This window comes from Ceratotherium simum, chromosome 15 (assembly GCF_057802395.1).
Source record: "Ceratotherium simum simum isolate JZ-2026a chromosome 15, ASM5780239v1, whole genome shotgun sequence".
Classification (NCBI taxonomy): Eukaryota; Metazoa; Chordata; class Mammalia; order Perissodactyla; family Rhinocerotidae; genus Ceratotherium; species Ceratotherium simum.
Window position 1 is genome coordinate 39,711,510 of NC_141914.1, and position 13,933 is coordinate 39,725,442.

At 41.2% G+C, this 13,933-nt stretch overlaps 1 protein-coding gene across 3 annotated transcripts in view; it reads left to right on the forward strand.

Moving 5' to 3' along the window:
- Nucleotides 1-3,929: 3,929 nt before the first annotated feature.
- The window catches only part of DCUN1D1 (defective in cullin neddylation 1 domain containing 1), a 32,009-nt gene continuing 22,005 nt past the window's right edge, over nt 3,930-13,933 (forward strand). For 2 of the 3 annotated variants that reach the window (XM_004424679.3, XM_087439969.1), the window contains exon 1: nt 3,930-4,078. In XM_004424679.3, the coding sequence (XP_004424736.1) occupies nt 4,076-4,078 (3 nt within the window). In that variant the 5' untranslated portion in view covers nt 3,930-4,075. Of the gene's footprint in view, nt 4,079-4,825; nt 5,375-13,933 lie in introns of those variants that run through there. The other variant, XM_087439967.1, reaches the window with a different exon arrangement.

A 13,933-nucleotide genomic window follows, 5' to 3' on the forward strand; every position in this document is an offset into this window, starting at 1 on the left:
TATTTCTTTTTTTTTTAATTTTTACTTATTTATTTATTTTTCCCCAAAGCCCCAGTAGACAGTTGTATGTCATAGCTGCACATCCTTCCAGCTGCTGTATGTGGGACGTGGCCTCAGCATGGCCGGAGAAGCAGTGCGTCAGTGCGCGCCCGGGATCCGAACCCGGGCCACCAGCAGCGGAGCGCACGCAATTAACCGCTAAGCCACAGGGCCGGCCCTCCATCCTATTTCTTATGATTGTATTGAGATTGTCGCTATAGAAAATAACCTTTACAAATCCTGTACTTAAAAAAAACCTCAAAGCCTTAACCTAAATACTTGAAAAAAATAATGTGAACTTGTTAATGAATATTCTTTAGTTAATCATATCTTGTAATTTATGCTTTATCTTCAGGACTTTTCCATTTTAAAAATAATCAGGATAATTTTATCAAGTATGTTTCTCTCACTGTGTAACGATGGTTGAGTAATAATTCTCCATCTCACATTCAGTACTGTAGCTTAGAAGTTCAGTAACGGGTACAGCTGCTACTACATTTAACATCTGACCATATGGTATAACATATATCTGCCAAGGAGGACAGATATTCCATTATAATAACAAACAATATAGGCACAGTCTTAAGGCAGATTGACAGACATCAGTTAGAGATCTTCTTTCTTTTCTTTTTGTTTTTTTTTGTGTGTGAGGAAGATCAGCCCTGTGCTAACATCTGCCAATCCTCCTCTTCTTTTTGCTGAGGAAGACTGGCCCTGGGCTAACATCCATGCCCATCTTCCTCCCATCTTCCTCCACGTTATATGGGACACCACCACAGCGTGGTTTGCCAAGCAGTGCATTGGTGTGCGCCCGGGATCCGAACCGGTAAACCCCGGGCCGCCGCAGCGGATTGCGCACCCTTAACCGCTTGTGCCGCCAGGCCGGCCCCTTCTTTCTTTCTTTTAATTTATTCAACTACTACCATGTAGCACATATATATGTCATATATGCCAGACACTCACTTCGACACTGAAACTGCCAAGATGTGTGCAACTGGGTCTCTGGCCTGAAGGAGTGCACAGTCTGGCAGGGCAGGTGGTCATGTAGGCAAATAATTATAACATGATGTCATAAGTGTAACAGAAGTCTATATAAGGTGTCACAGAAGTGCAGAAGGAGAAACATACCTAACTGCTGGAATCCATGGATGAGGTCAGTAGAAATCACAGAGAAGATGGTCTTTGAGTTGACCATGAGGTCTTGGTAGGAAATGCAGTGTGGTGGTGAAGAGAACAGACTCTGTAACCAGACTATCTGGGTTTCAATTCCAGCTCTACTATCTACCAGCTCAGGAACCTTAGGCATGTTACTCAACCTCTCTGTGGTTTGGTTTTCTCCTCTGTAGAATGGGCATAACCACTGGGCATAACTCATAGGGTTGAAGTGAGGATTATGTGAGTTTGTATGTGTCATGGATTTAGAACAGTGCATGATACATGGAAAGCCCTCAGTCAGTGGTAGCTAGCACGCAAGGGATAGCAGAATGAGATACAGCAAGGAGAAAAGGAGGAGTACGGCAGGCTTGGATTGTTAAAACTGAAATATGAGGTGCGTTTGTGCGGAAGGTAGTGGGAAACGGCAAGGTAAGCAGACAGATTATGGGGAGAGAGCCTTATATGCTACACCAAATATGCTCATATTTGTGGAGCCCCTGGAGAATTTTAAGGAACAAATTGAGATTTGTATTATAGAAAGACAACTCTGGAGCAGTGGGGAAAGAGTAGAGGCCAGAAGATTGGTTAAGAGGCTACTGATAAGATGAGAAAAGATATAATAAGGCTTGGCTGAGGAATGAAGGTTAGAGTGCAGATTCAAAGTTATTTAGGAGGTAAAACTGATGCAACTTGGTGACCAATTAGATTAAAGGGGATGAGGTAGAAGGAGCTGTAGATGACTCTGAGATTTCTAGTTTGGATGATTTGGTTAAAAAACAGGAGGAAAAATGGGTTTGGGAATAAGGTTTCGGATTTGTCAAGATTGATGGGCCTGTGGAATGACCAAAATTAGTGTTTAGATCTGCCACTCAGGAGCTAGCAGTCAAGATTTAGGACTCCTCAAGATATAGGTAGTAGTTGACATTGTGGGAATGTGAGTGAGATCATGACACAGGTTGTATACAGGAAGAGATTCAGGGATGGTTTTGGAAAGCCCAATATTCAAGAGCCAAAGAGAGGTGAGCCAGCAAAGCAGTGGTCACAGAGGAAGGAGGAAGTATAGAAGAAAGTGGAATCATGAAAAATGATGGAGAGGAAATTTAAGGAGGAAATGTTCAAATGTGGGAGAGAGGTCAAGTAGAATGAGAACTAAAAACTGTCTGCTGGAGTTGGCACTTAGGAAAAAGAGCTTAAGAACACCCGTGAGCTATTATCTCAGTGAAGTAGAACAGTGTGGGGAAAGCGATACAGTGAATCCTCTTCATTAAGACCCTAGATGTTAGCTAATATTTCAGGTCAAATGCTAGGTGAATTCCTGGAGTACATCCATGGATGTGGTCCAGCTTCAGGCTTGCTGGAATGAGGCAGATCTGGCCCATCTCGCAGAGCTGTTTTCCCAGAGCCTAGCAAGGAGTTTAGCACATTAGTATGTGCACACTAAAAGTTGGTGGAAAGAATGGATGAATGGATGGAAAGAATGGTCTGTGGTGGCCAGGCATCTGTCTTGGTAGAGTCCTGGGAGCTCCTGATACATGGCTGGCTCCAGGAAGCGTTAGGAGGCCCCCAGGAATTGCCAAAGAAGTTCTGTTGCTTTGATAAGAACATAAAAGTCATAAAGTTATAGGGTTGATCTGGTAGCTTATGCCCGTCTTGGGGGGAAAAGGGTGTTGGTTACCACGGTGATGACAGGTGAGGGTGATGACACCGACTCAAGCTGGTCCTGTTCTGAAACACATATTAACTTTCCGCTCAGTGTGAGATGTGCTTTTCTGATGTTTGCTTTATCATCTGTTTTCTTATTACCTTCACTCCTTCCTGTGTGGAAGTGTCTCATCTCTCCAATTGGATAGTCAATTTCTTAAGGGCAGGGAACACTCTAAAGAATCTTTTGTACTCCCTGCAGCACATACTTGTCCACTTGACTCCCAGCTCAGAACCCTGGCACCCTCGGCCTCACCAGACTTAGAACCAACAATAGGTCAAGCCTGGACTGTCCACTCGGCCTGACGTCAACCCTCGGTGAAAAAAATGTTACTTCCCAAAACTTATCCTAGGAAGGAGGAACTGAGCGGATACTTAGAGCAAGCAGTAGGTGCTTATACTACAACCTCCACCCTCAGCGGCTTGCTGGGGGCCTTGAATCCTCTGTCCTCCTCACCTGGAACCCTAGGGCTATCCCACTGGCCTTCCTGTGGACACTCAGGTCCGGGAAGAACCTGTGCCATACTAAAGGGCATCAAGGCTCCCACCTGGCTAGATTAAGGTCTCCTCTGGCAAGTCCACGTGGGGAACCTGATGCAGTCCAGATACTGGAACTGTGGGGGCGGAGGGGGGAGAAAACACGCGGGTGGAGGTTTATTCACTATTTTCTTCCTTTTTTGGCGGGGTATTGATGGGGAGGGGTGGTTTGGGATGGACCTAGCGCCTCAGCTCTCTCCCTTCCAGTTGCCCCAGCTGCTCAAGCGGTTAGCCGCCGCTCGTCCCCTTCTTCAGCCGGGTGGACACGGCTCGGGCCATCCGACGGCGGAAGAAGCGCGGAGGAAGCGGAGGTGGGTGGCCCCGGTCCCCACCCCGCCGGAGACCGACAGGCGCGGCGGGAGGATGTCGGCGCGCGGAGGGCGTGCCTCGCCCCCCCGGCGCCCCCCGCCCCCAGCCCAGGGGGACCCCGCGCCCGGGGGAAGCCCCGCGCCGGGCGCCCGCCGCCCGAAACAGTCCCTCCGCCTCCCGGAGGCCCGGGGCTGCCTCCTCCGGCCGCGCCGGGACCGCCCCGCACTGCGCATGAGCGGGAGCCCGGCGAGCCCGTGAGAGGAGCCGCCGCCGCCGCCGCCGTCCATTCGCTGCGGAGCCGGAGGAGGAGGGGAGAGGCCTGGAGGACAGCAACATGGTGAGGCACTGCGGCCGCCCGGCCGCCCGCCCGCCCCGCCGGCTGGGGCCCGGCACAGCCGCGCACTCCTGCCCCGGCCGCCCTCCGCCCCGCGGCGACCCCGCCGTCCCGAGCCTCGGCCCGCGGCCTCCGTCCCGCTCCCCGGCGGGGCTCTCCTCCCCGCCTCTCCCTTCCTCCTTCGCCCCTTCCCGCCCGGGCGCCGCCGCTACGCGAGAGCCGAGGAGGCGGAGCGGAGCCGGGCCTAGTCGGGAGCCCCGGGGAGTTTGGGGCACGGGGAGCGGCCCCCGGTGCCCCTCGCCGCCCCCTGGCGTGGGTCGGGGAGGCGTTGGGGCGGGGGGAGGGGAGGGGGCAACGGCCCTGCCCCTGCCCAGCCCCCTCGCCGGCTCCATTGTGTCTCGCTGGGGACCGGGGTCCGGGGTTCCGGGTGAGGAGCCTCCCCCCGCCCCGGAGCCGGGGCTTCCCCCTCCGCCCGGCCGGGGAGAAGGAAAGACTTTCCCGGGGCTCCTCTCCCTCCTCCGCACTCGGCTCCAACACCCTTCAAGTCTCCAGGCAGTTCTGCTTGGGGCGGGGTATCAGCCCTTTTCTTTTCGCCATCACCTCTTGATGCGTCCCATGCTTTTGGAAAGGAGAGTTTCCCTGGCCAGTTGGTGGAGGTTATATTTACCTCCCTACTGAGAACATGGGAGACCGCTGAGCTAGGGGACGTGGGGGGGAGGGGAGTACGGAAGTGCAACCTGTTCTCATTTCATAAAATTAGGAGAAACAGACTTGCTACCTTTTGAGCGCATATTTTGTTTGCTCGGGGTGGGAGGAGTAATTGCTTTATTATGCCAGTTAAAGACCATTTGTGATTTTTAAAAAACAGTTTGTCAAGTTATTCTCTTTTTTTTTTTGTTTGGGGAAAAAGAAAATAGTCTTACAAGCTTGAAGACGTGGTAGGCAAGTTATCTGTTTACATTTTGGTAATTATGTACCTGACTGTTGGACTCTTGTTTTTCAGAAGCGATGTTTGGCATTATAGTCTGAGCATGAGTTGAATTCCATGCAGGTTACTGTATGAATAGACAGTAAAAATGATATTGTTGTCCTTTCGCTCTTGGGGGACATAAAGGCCTCTTTGAGGAGGGTGTATGTGTGTGTCTGTGTCAAGGGAATGCCCCAGTGTCTTTGTTTTTAGTTGGTCTTATTTTTGCTGAATGACGCTTATCTAGCCCCAGCCTCCAACTTGGCAGAATTTTGGTGTCATGTACGGATACGTGGTTTAGTTTGCTGTATATTCAAGATTTATGTTCTTTGGTAAGTTCCGTAAAAATTTACCATTTGTATTTGTAGGAAAACTTTGCCATAAAGTACAGGTTCATGTTCGGATTGATATTACAGTTTCAAGGATTCACCAGGGCGTCTGAACAGTTTCTTATCTCTTAAGTATTCTGACGGTCATAGACATTACTCCTAAAGTTTCCAGATTCTTGGAGAATAGATGAGTAGTAAGCCGGAGGTAACGAAATGTAATTCCCTGGTAAACACTGTGAGAGCATTGAAATGTGTTCTGTCCGTAATAGTCTTCAAGTCGGCATCGTCCCCTGTAATCCAGGGTCTGGATAATGCTCATCACCTGTTCAGGAATTCAGGATTCCCCTGGTTCCTATGAGAGTTCAGCTTGGATTGGAGCTTGTGAACTTCTAGCCTTTTGTTAATATTAAATTAGCTAGTCTTGGAACTTAGCCATAACTCATCTAATTATACAAGTAGTGACAAGATATCACTAATTTAAAACACCTTTTGTGGCTGAACTCAGATCATGTCGCTAGAATTGTCTTGGTATGCTCTTGTTAGTTTAGAAACTAAATCACCATGGGCCCTAATAGAAGTTAGGCCATAAGAATTTTCTAGTTAAGAAGTTTTTAATTGTAAATTTATCTTACTTATAATGGTTTCTTGATACATATTTGGGCTCGTTTTACTTTTTTGGTGTGTGTAGTGTGGCTTATTTCTAGAGCACATGTTATTGTCAATTCTGGGGCAAACTTAAATGATGAGATATCTGAAATACTTTGTATAAGAAAAAAATATTGTTTAGTTAACCTACCTGACGCACACATAGAAAGACCAAGAGTAACTCCCCAACTGGAAAATGTGCTGTTACTCCTGAAAACTTTTTAAAAAGTGTTCAAAATTTCTGGGTTGTTTTCTTATTTGTAGGATGACAAGATTGGATATGATGATTTCTAAAGTTCCATTCAGCTAAAAATTCTGATTCTAATGATTTTTATTAGATGTGAGAAATTTGTAGACTGTGTAACCTACTAGCTTTTTCTAGACTCAGCATCATAGAATTTTTAGACCTGAAATGGCTCCAGAGATCATCTGATTTACTCCTCTTTTACAGAAGAAGAAATTAAGGATCAAGGAGATTTTGAGGTTCAAGTTTGCAAAATTGTTTGTTGCAGAACGGAAACTATTTTCTCCTGGTTTACTATTTCCCCCAGTATTTGTGGTACATGTAATCTTTTCACTCAATGTGAAATCTAGAGAAATGGTTGAAGATTATATTACTCATTTGAACAGAGGAAAATCCAAGTGTTATTAATGAATATGTTAAATAACAAAATTCAAATTAATAGATGACTAGTGATGCTAATTATGTTTTTAATGGTTTTTAAAAAAATGTATGGACTTTGAAATTTAAGATTGTATTTTCAACAAATACCAGAGTTTATAAGTCCAAATGACTGTAGGCCTGTTCCAGGTTGTCTCTTTAGAATTTGTTTCATGTTCTTTTGCATATACATAAATAAATTAAAGGAGGGCTTTAATTCATTTTAATGATTATTTATTAAACACCTACAGTGTGCTAGGCACTGTTCTAGGCATTGGGAATATGGAGATAGATATCTGTCTATATATTTTTTTTCACTGAAAAGATAAAAATCTCTGCTCTGGTGAGGGTTACATTTTAGTAGGGAGAGACAAATAGTAAACATAGTATATATTTTTCTTCCTTACTATGTTAGAAGATGTTAAGTGCTATGGGAGAAAAACAGTGTTAGAGAGGGGAATTGGGAGTGCTGGGGCACAATGGAAGTGGGGTTGCAAAATGAGGTGAATTTTGAGCAGACTAGGAGATGTAGGAGTAAGCTATGCAGAAATGTGGTGGAGAGAATTCGAGGAACAGTGAGACCTGTGTGGCTGGAGCAGTGTGTCTGGGGGAGAGGGGCACACTGGGTATTGGAGCAGATGAGGTCTGAGCGATAAGCAGTGGAGATGGGCTTGGGTGGGCATTGTAAGGATACTGGGTTTTTACTCCCAGAGAAATGGGAAGCCACTGAAGGGTTCTAAGTGGTAGGGTAGACCTGATTTCTGCTGTCCCACAGTGTCCTATTACAATATTATAGATAATTATTTTTTAAAGCAATTTTTAAAGACAACAAAACTCATAGTTTTCTTTACCGTGCAGGTTCTGTGTGCAGAGTTCTGAATTCTGTTTAGGATGATTGTCCAATATTCAATAAAAACTAGTTGACCATCAAGTTTACCTAGCCATGCTAGTTAATAAAAACAACACAACAAAACCTCTTTCATAGATTACTTTAGAATACAGTATATTCTAGTAATTTGTATGTAGTTTAATGGCTATATGTAGAAAACTGGGCCTTTGGGGAGAAAGAAGGACATAACATTTATTGAGAACATACTGTCTGCTAGTCAGACAATTTACATCTAGTATTTTATTTAATCTCCGCTCTAATTTCTGAGATAGGTATTGCTACCTTCTTTTAATGTATCTGAAAGTGGAGGTTTAGCAGTTCTAAATAATTTGACCAAACAGTATGTGGCAGAGCAGGGATTAGAAGCCTGGTTTCTCGTTACACATTTTATCTACCCAGCCTCTTTTTTTTTTTAGACTCAGCAAGCACCCTTTCAGTATAGGTGTGGAATTTTTGATTAGTTTCATTCTGGTTTTTTCCTTATATTGAATAGTGACCTAGTTGTTTCCATATCATATCAAATGATCTGATGTAAACATTTAAGTAATTGAATAATGAAAACTCTTTTGGTGCATATAGTAAAAAAGTTGGAAGTAAAATTAACTCACAGCAGTGGGTTTTTTTTTTTCTTTAAGTTTTGAAAGAGCTGAGGTCGTTTGAGTCAAGTGACTGTTTTGATTATGGTTAGGTCGAGCATAATGAGAATCTGTGAGAAAGCCCCCTTTTACATTTCAGTGTGTGTGTGCTGTTCAAGTTGTGATAGTATTAGCCATGACATTTGATGAAGAGACATAGTTCCAAATAGGATTCAGTTGCTTTGTGGACACAAACAAGCTCTTGAATAACCTGCTGACTATCTAGTTTACTTAGTCAATCTAGGTGTATACCTCCTAACTAAGAAAAAGCAAAAACAGAAGGGAAGAAATGCCACTAAAGAGCCTCTCGTCACTTTGTTGAACCATTTTATGTAGTTAGTACCTAATCACTGAGAGTGATTAGGCTGCTCGTTTGCACTGTAAAATTTTAAGAGAGATTTACTTTTAAACAGTTTTGTAAAGAATTCTATTGCATTACACTTTTGAATCCCTCAACACTGAACACAGTGTTCAGCAACAGAGATAAGTTGAAGTACATGGGCCAGTCCTTTGTTATATTAGGGTATTTTCATTTCAGTAAATATTTAGAGTGCTTATTTATTATTCATAGGGTTCTAATATTTCTGGATTTAGGATCTGAGTAGATACCAAATCTTAGAATTAGGAGATTTCATTTTTCAAGGATTATTTCAAGGATTATTATTAGGCTCTTTATGAAACATATTGTGTGACTGTTGGATGATGGTCGTTACTGTAAGTTCTTTAACCATGGAACTTTAAAAATTTCATTTAGTTTGTTTTTTTTGTTTGTTTTCTCCTCAGTAATCTTATTATTAATTCGAGGTTTCTTTAGAAAAGATCTTTATGGAGAAGAGAAGCAAATTTAAATTAGCTGCCTTGACTGGTTGTTAGAAGTTCAAGCGATAAGTTTGGGAGAATCAATGGAAATATTATGGCTAACACAAGTATTTTAAGGAGGTTATTTCTATCCTATTATCATAGATAATCAGAAATTAGCAAAAATAACTGTTTTTAATAGTCAAAACAGTCTTCTCTAAACCAAAATCAAAACATGTATTCCTTTTACAGTGGTAGTCATCTTATGAATAATCCAATAATTCTGAGGGTAAGGAGGAGAAAATTCTTTAAATTTCCATTAACGGAATATTTTTTTTAAACCTGTGAGGAAAATCCTTTAAAAACATACAAAACCAGTTTGAATCGTACAAGTATACTTTCGGAACTATTTTTTCTGGTGGATTGTCATTGTATAAAACATCATTGGGTACAGTCAATACATAGGCTAGTATAGTAGTCCACGTTTGACTTAGTCGTGGTACAGCGCCTCTTAAGAGTTCATTTTAACTGTCATTCAAAGTGCAGGAAGTTTACAGGTGAATGATAAGGGCCACAGGCCTAACCATAAGTAATTATTCTAAACTGCAGGTTATAATTTAAAAGAATACTGAGGGGTTTTTTTGTTTTGCTTAATATTTGAATTATACACATTTGCTTATATTTTCTGGCCATAACCTGTACATGTATTTGTATTTTCTCTGGTTTTCAAGTTTTTTTGTTGGAAAAGGAAACCCTGACTTGAATGCCCCCTAATAGTCCACCTTTGTACGTTTAAAGCTATAGATTGTGGCCATCTTTTTAAAAATAGACTATGACAGGACTGTAAACACATTTTTCTTCCTGTTGTCTTAAAAATAACCTATCTCCCTTAAAAAAAAATAAACCCTTCACTTGACTGTAAATATTACAAAGATTATAATACACATATTGTTTTTGAAGACTGAAAAAAAAAATAACCTATCCCCCTTTTTGCCCCTCCTCTCTCTCCCAAAAACCCTAAAGGGAAGTTCCATCCCTAAATTAGCCTTTTAGTTAGGTTGTGAGGGAATGTTTAATGGACAATTTTTAGTCAGAATGCAGATTGTTTACATTTGAAAGGGGAAAGGTCACTTGATTACTTATTTAACTTTTCCATAAAAATAAGTGAAGTATTGCTTACGATCCCCTCCTCCCAGCGCACACATAATTAGTCAGTGGTTGCACTTTTGTCCTTTTTGTTTTCTCTCGCTTGAGGACAATGTAGGATAAATGGAAGGACGGCATGCCCTGAAGCCAGGCACCAGGCTTTTCTTCTTGGCCCTGCAGCTTTTTGGATAGTCTGTCTTTAGATACATTGAGTTCTGAGGCTTGGTTTCCTCATTGGTAAAATGGAATCAGTGATAACCACCTTGCAGGATTGTTAATAATTAAATGCCTAGCACAGAGTTGGCACACAGTAGGAGCTCAAATAAGTAAATGTTAGCTGCTAGTTTTCTGATTACGGTTATTTTTCTTTCTTTCTTTGCCGTTTACATAAAATTACTTTTTTCTCTGCAGTATTCTTCTCTCCTTGATGGACTTGTAAGGAGTCCTTACTGTGTGCTAGTTACAATTCTTAAGAGTTTAACCTGGATCAGTTTGTGTAACCTTCACACTCTGTTTACAGATGAAGAAATTGAAGCACACAGAGATGAAGTAATTTTCCCAAAGTCACACAGCAATTAAGAGACACAGGTGGGATTAAGATCCTGCCAGTCTAGCTTGAGAGTCTGCACTCTTCACTAATCATATAGTGCCTCTCTGTGCAGGTAGAAGGAAGAGAATTTCTAGCTACTCCTACCTAGATTCTTAGTCTGGCTTTCCTGCAAAACTTTGCCCCTAGGTGAAAGTCTTCTCTAGGAGTAGGTAGTCTCGTTAGTTGAATTGATTTTTCCTGTACTTTTGACTTCAGACCTATAATCTATGGGAAGGCCTTTTATTGATGAGTGGTTTGGGATACTGGTAACATTTGGCTATATCTGCTGAATACTATGTATCATACATGGAAAGTATGATTTTCTGGACTTAAACTAGTTCTTCTAAATTTCAGATGAAGTTAAACTTAATCATATGGTGAACACGTGGGAATCAACATACAGAGCTTTTAGTGAAAATTATGGGTGATCATTACAGTGTTTTGATTTTTAAAATATTACTTTTTGTGAGCTGGAATCATCAAATCTTGAGATAATTAGAATTGAGTTAGAAAATTAATTCCTTTAAGAATATAAAGGCCTTGGGGCCGGCCCCGTGGCTTGGCGGTTAAGTGCGGGCGCTCCGCTGCTGGCGGCCCGGGTTTGGATCCCGGGCGCGCACCGACGCACCACTTCTCCGGCCATGCTGAGGCCACGTCCCACATACAGCAACTGGAAGGATGTGCAGCTATAGCATACAACTATCTACTGGGGCTTTGGGGGGGGAAGAATATAAAGGCCTTGAGATCTTTCTTTCTGGAGTTCAGACTGAACTTGGAACTTAAAGGTAAGAAGAAAATTCAGAATAATGGAAATAATAAAATGGATCTTAATTTTTTGCTTTTAAAAATATCATTTACCTGTTAAATTATTTCTATTTTGAAATTGTTAGGACTTAGTTAACTAGAGAATTATTTTCCACATTCGTTGTTTTTCTTGAGGGAAATACTTTCTTAACTTTATAATCATGGTTTTTTTTACTATAGAGCCTTTTTGAGTCCCTGTTCTTCTATCACAATAGACTTTGTAGATTCGGTCATAAAATATACTTGACTATATGATACTTGGCTACATTCAAAATATTTGTCTGATTTTTTTTTAACAGATGAACAGTTATTTTAAATGCAATTCTTAGATTTCTTGAGTGAAAAAAATTGCCCATGTGCTAGATTTAAGTATTTATATGTATTGATAACCAGATTTTTTATTTTGGAAAAATGAGCAAGTAAGTGCTTTTTACTATCCAAATTATGATAGTATTTCTAATTTGGTAATCTTCGATACAATTGTAATTAGCTTTCTGTTACAAGAGACAGCCTTTCTCTCCTTTTCTCCTTCTCTCCGTCCTCTTTTTTTTGTTAGAATTAAAAATAATCAGAATATATCTTATATTTTATACGTTTTACATAATTACCAATATTGAATTTCCTTGAAAATTTGATATTATCTAGATAGTTTTCACATTTGAGTACTGAAGATTTTATTACCTAATCTTATTTAGTGACCACTCTAGTTTGTTCCTTGTAAATAAGTCTTAAAGTAAATGGCATACACTACATTTGAGTGCTGAATCATTGTAGTTGTCACATGTTTTTGCTCTTAGGAAGATCCCCACTGGGTTTGTGGTAGAAATAGAGAAAATCCATCTGTTTTTTCTTCCACCTCAGTTTTCTATCCACCCTCTCATCCCGTAGAAAATAATTCTTTGCTGGCTAGATACCCTTTTTCTCTTCCTTAAGTTACCTGAAATTTAAACCTTTGATGCCATACTCTCAAAATCAGAACACCTTGCCTGGTGCCCCCATGTGGCCTGGAAAAAGCCGGTGGGAGTGTTACAGCTGTCCTGAATAGGCTTGGGGAGAGGGTGGGCAGGTCTATGTAGTCCACTCCAGCTTTACTCGAGGACAGCCTTTGAGACTACAGAGTTGAGTACATCCTCCCTAGTAAGAGAACAAGTGTTAAGATTTATTCTAGGCACAAAGAGCTGACAGAGAAATGGTAAGAGTGCATTATAAGTACAAGAAGGAGAGGAAACTTATCAGACTTTGCAGGAATGGGATTGCTTATTACTACTTGGTCTAGCAGGAACCCATAATCAGTTCTCTGCCAGGTATCACTCATTAGCCTTTATGGTAGTGAAAATGGGTAGCTGTAGCCCTTTTTCTTAAAATATATTGATATTGCTCCGTATGCTGGAAATTTAAAGCAGTTAAACTAGTTAAAATAGTTTATAGATACAAAGACCTTATTTTATTACGTATACTTTTTTTTTCAAATAAGATGTGACATGGAATAATTCACTTCTATAATTTTATTAGTTTGTGTGGGTAAGATGACTTTTTATCTTTGTTCCCCCAATTTTCTAATATCGTGCTCTGTGACAGGAAGTCATTAGTAGAGTGAACAGCTCTTTTTGGCTTGTAGAAGTGACTTAAGCTGTGTTTTCCTTCCTCTCTTCAACAAAAGTGATTCAGGTTTCAGAGAACAGAGCACTAGTTTTAATAGTATATGATAAAACCCCAAATAATCCTGATTGTTTTGCTGCCTCCAACTTTTAGGAGAATGGGAAAAAGTTATACAAAGAAGTTATATCAAATTTAATTAAAAAGTAATTTCCAGGATGTGGCCTGTAGTTGTTAGAGTTCTCGATTAATCTCCAACACTTTGTACAACATTATATAGCAGTCACTGATGGTCATAGTGCCCCCCAGATATTTCCCTCTTCTTCAAAGAAGGAGTAAAACATATGTCAGTATAAGACAGGTATCTTCCTTGGCATTCGATGTTATTGTGGGTTTGTTGCAATTGAATAATAAATCTTGAGGAGATATTTTTGAAAAGCGAAGAATCCTAGACATTTGAGAGATGTGTCGTGTAATGGGATATGAGTTATCTGGTGTCCAGAGGTGGTAGAGTTATTAGGGAACTACCAGGAGGTGAGTGAATTTATAGTTTCTCAATTTTAATGGAGAACAGAGGTTGAGATTTTAATATGTAATCTAAGCAATAATATATTTACAGAGAGAGAAGAGTATGGCTGACAGAACAGACTCCAGGGCGTAAACATTTTTCATATTGCAAGAATAGTGTTGGTTTTCATATTTGATTTTGCATAGTCTTATTTTTATTCTGTGGTAAGTGGAAATATTTATATCTTTGGTAGTCTTTTCCCTGAAAATCTCAAAAGGCTTATAAATATAT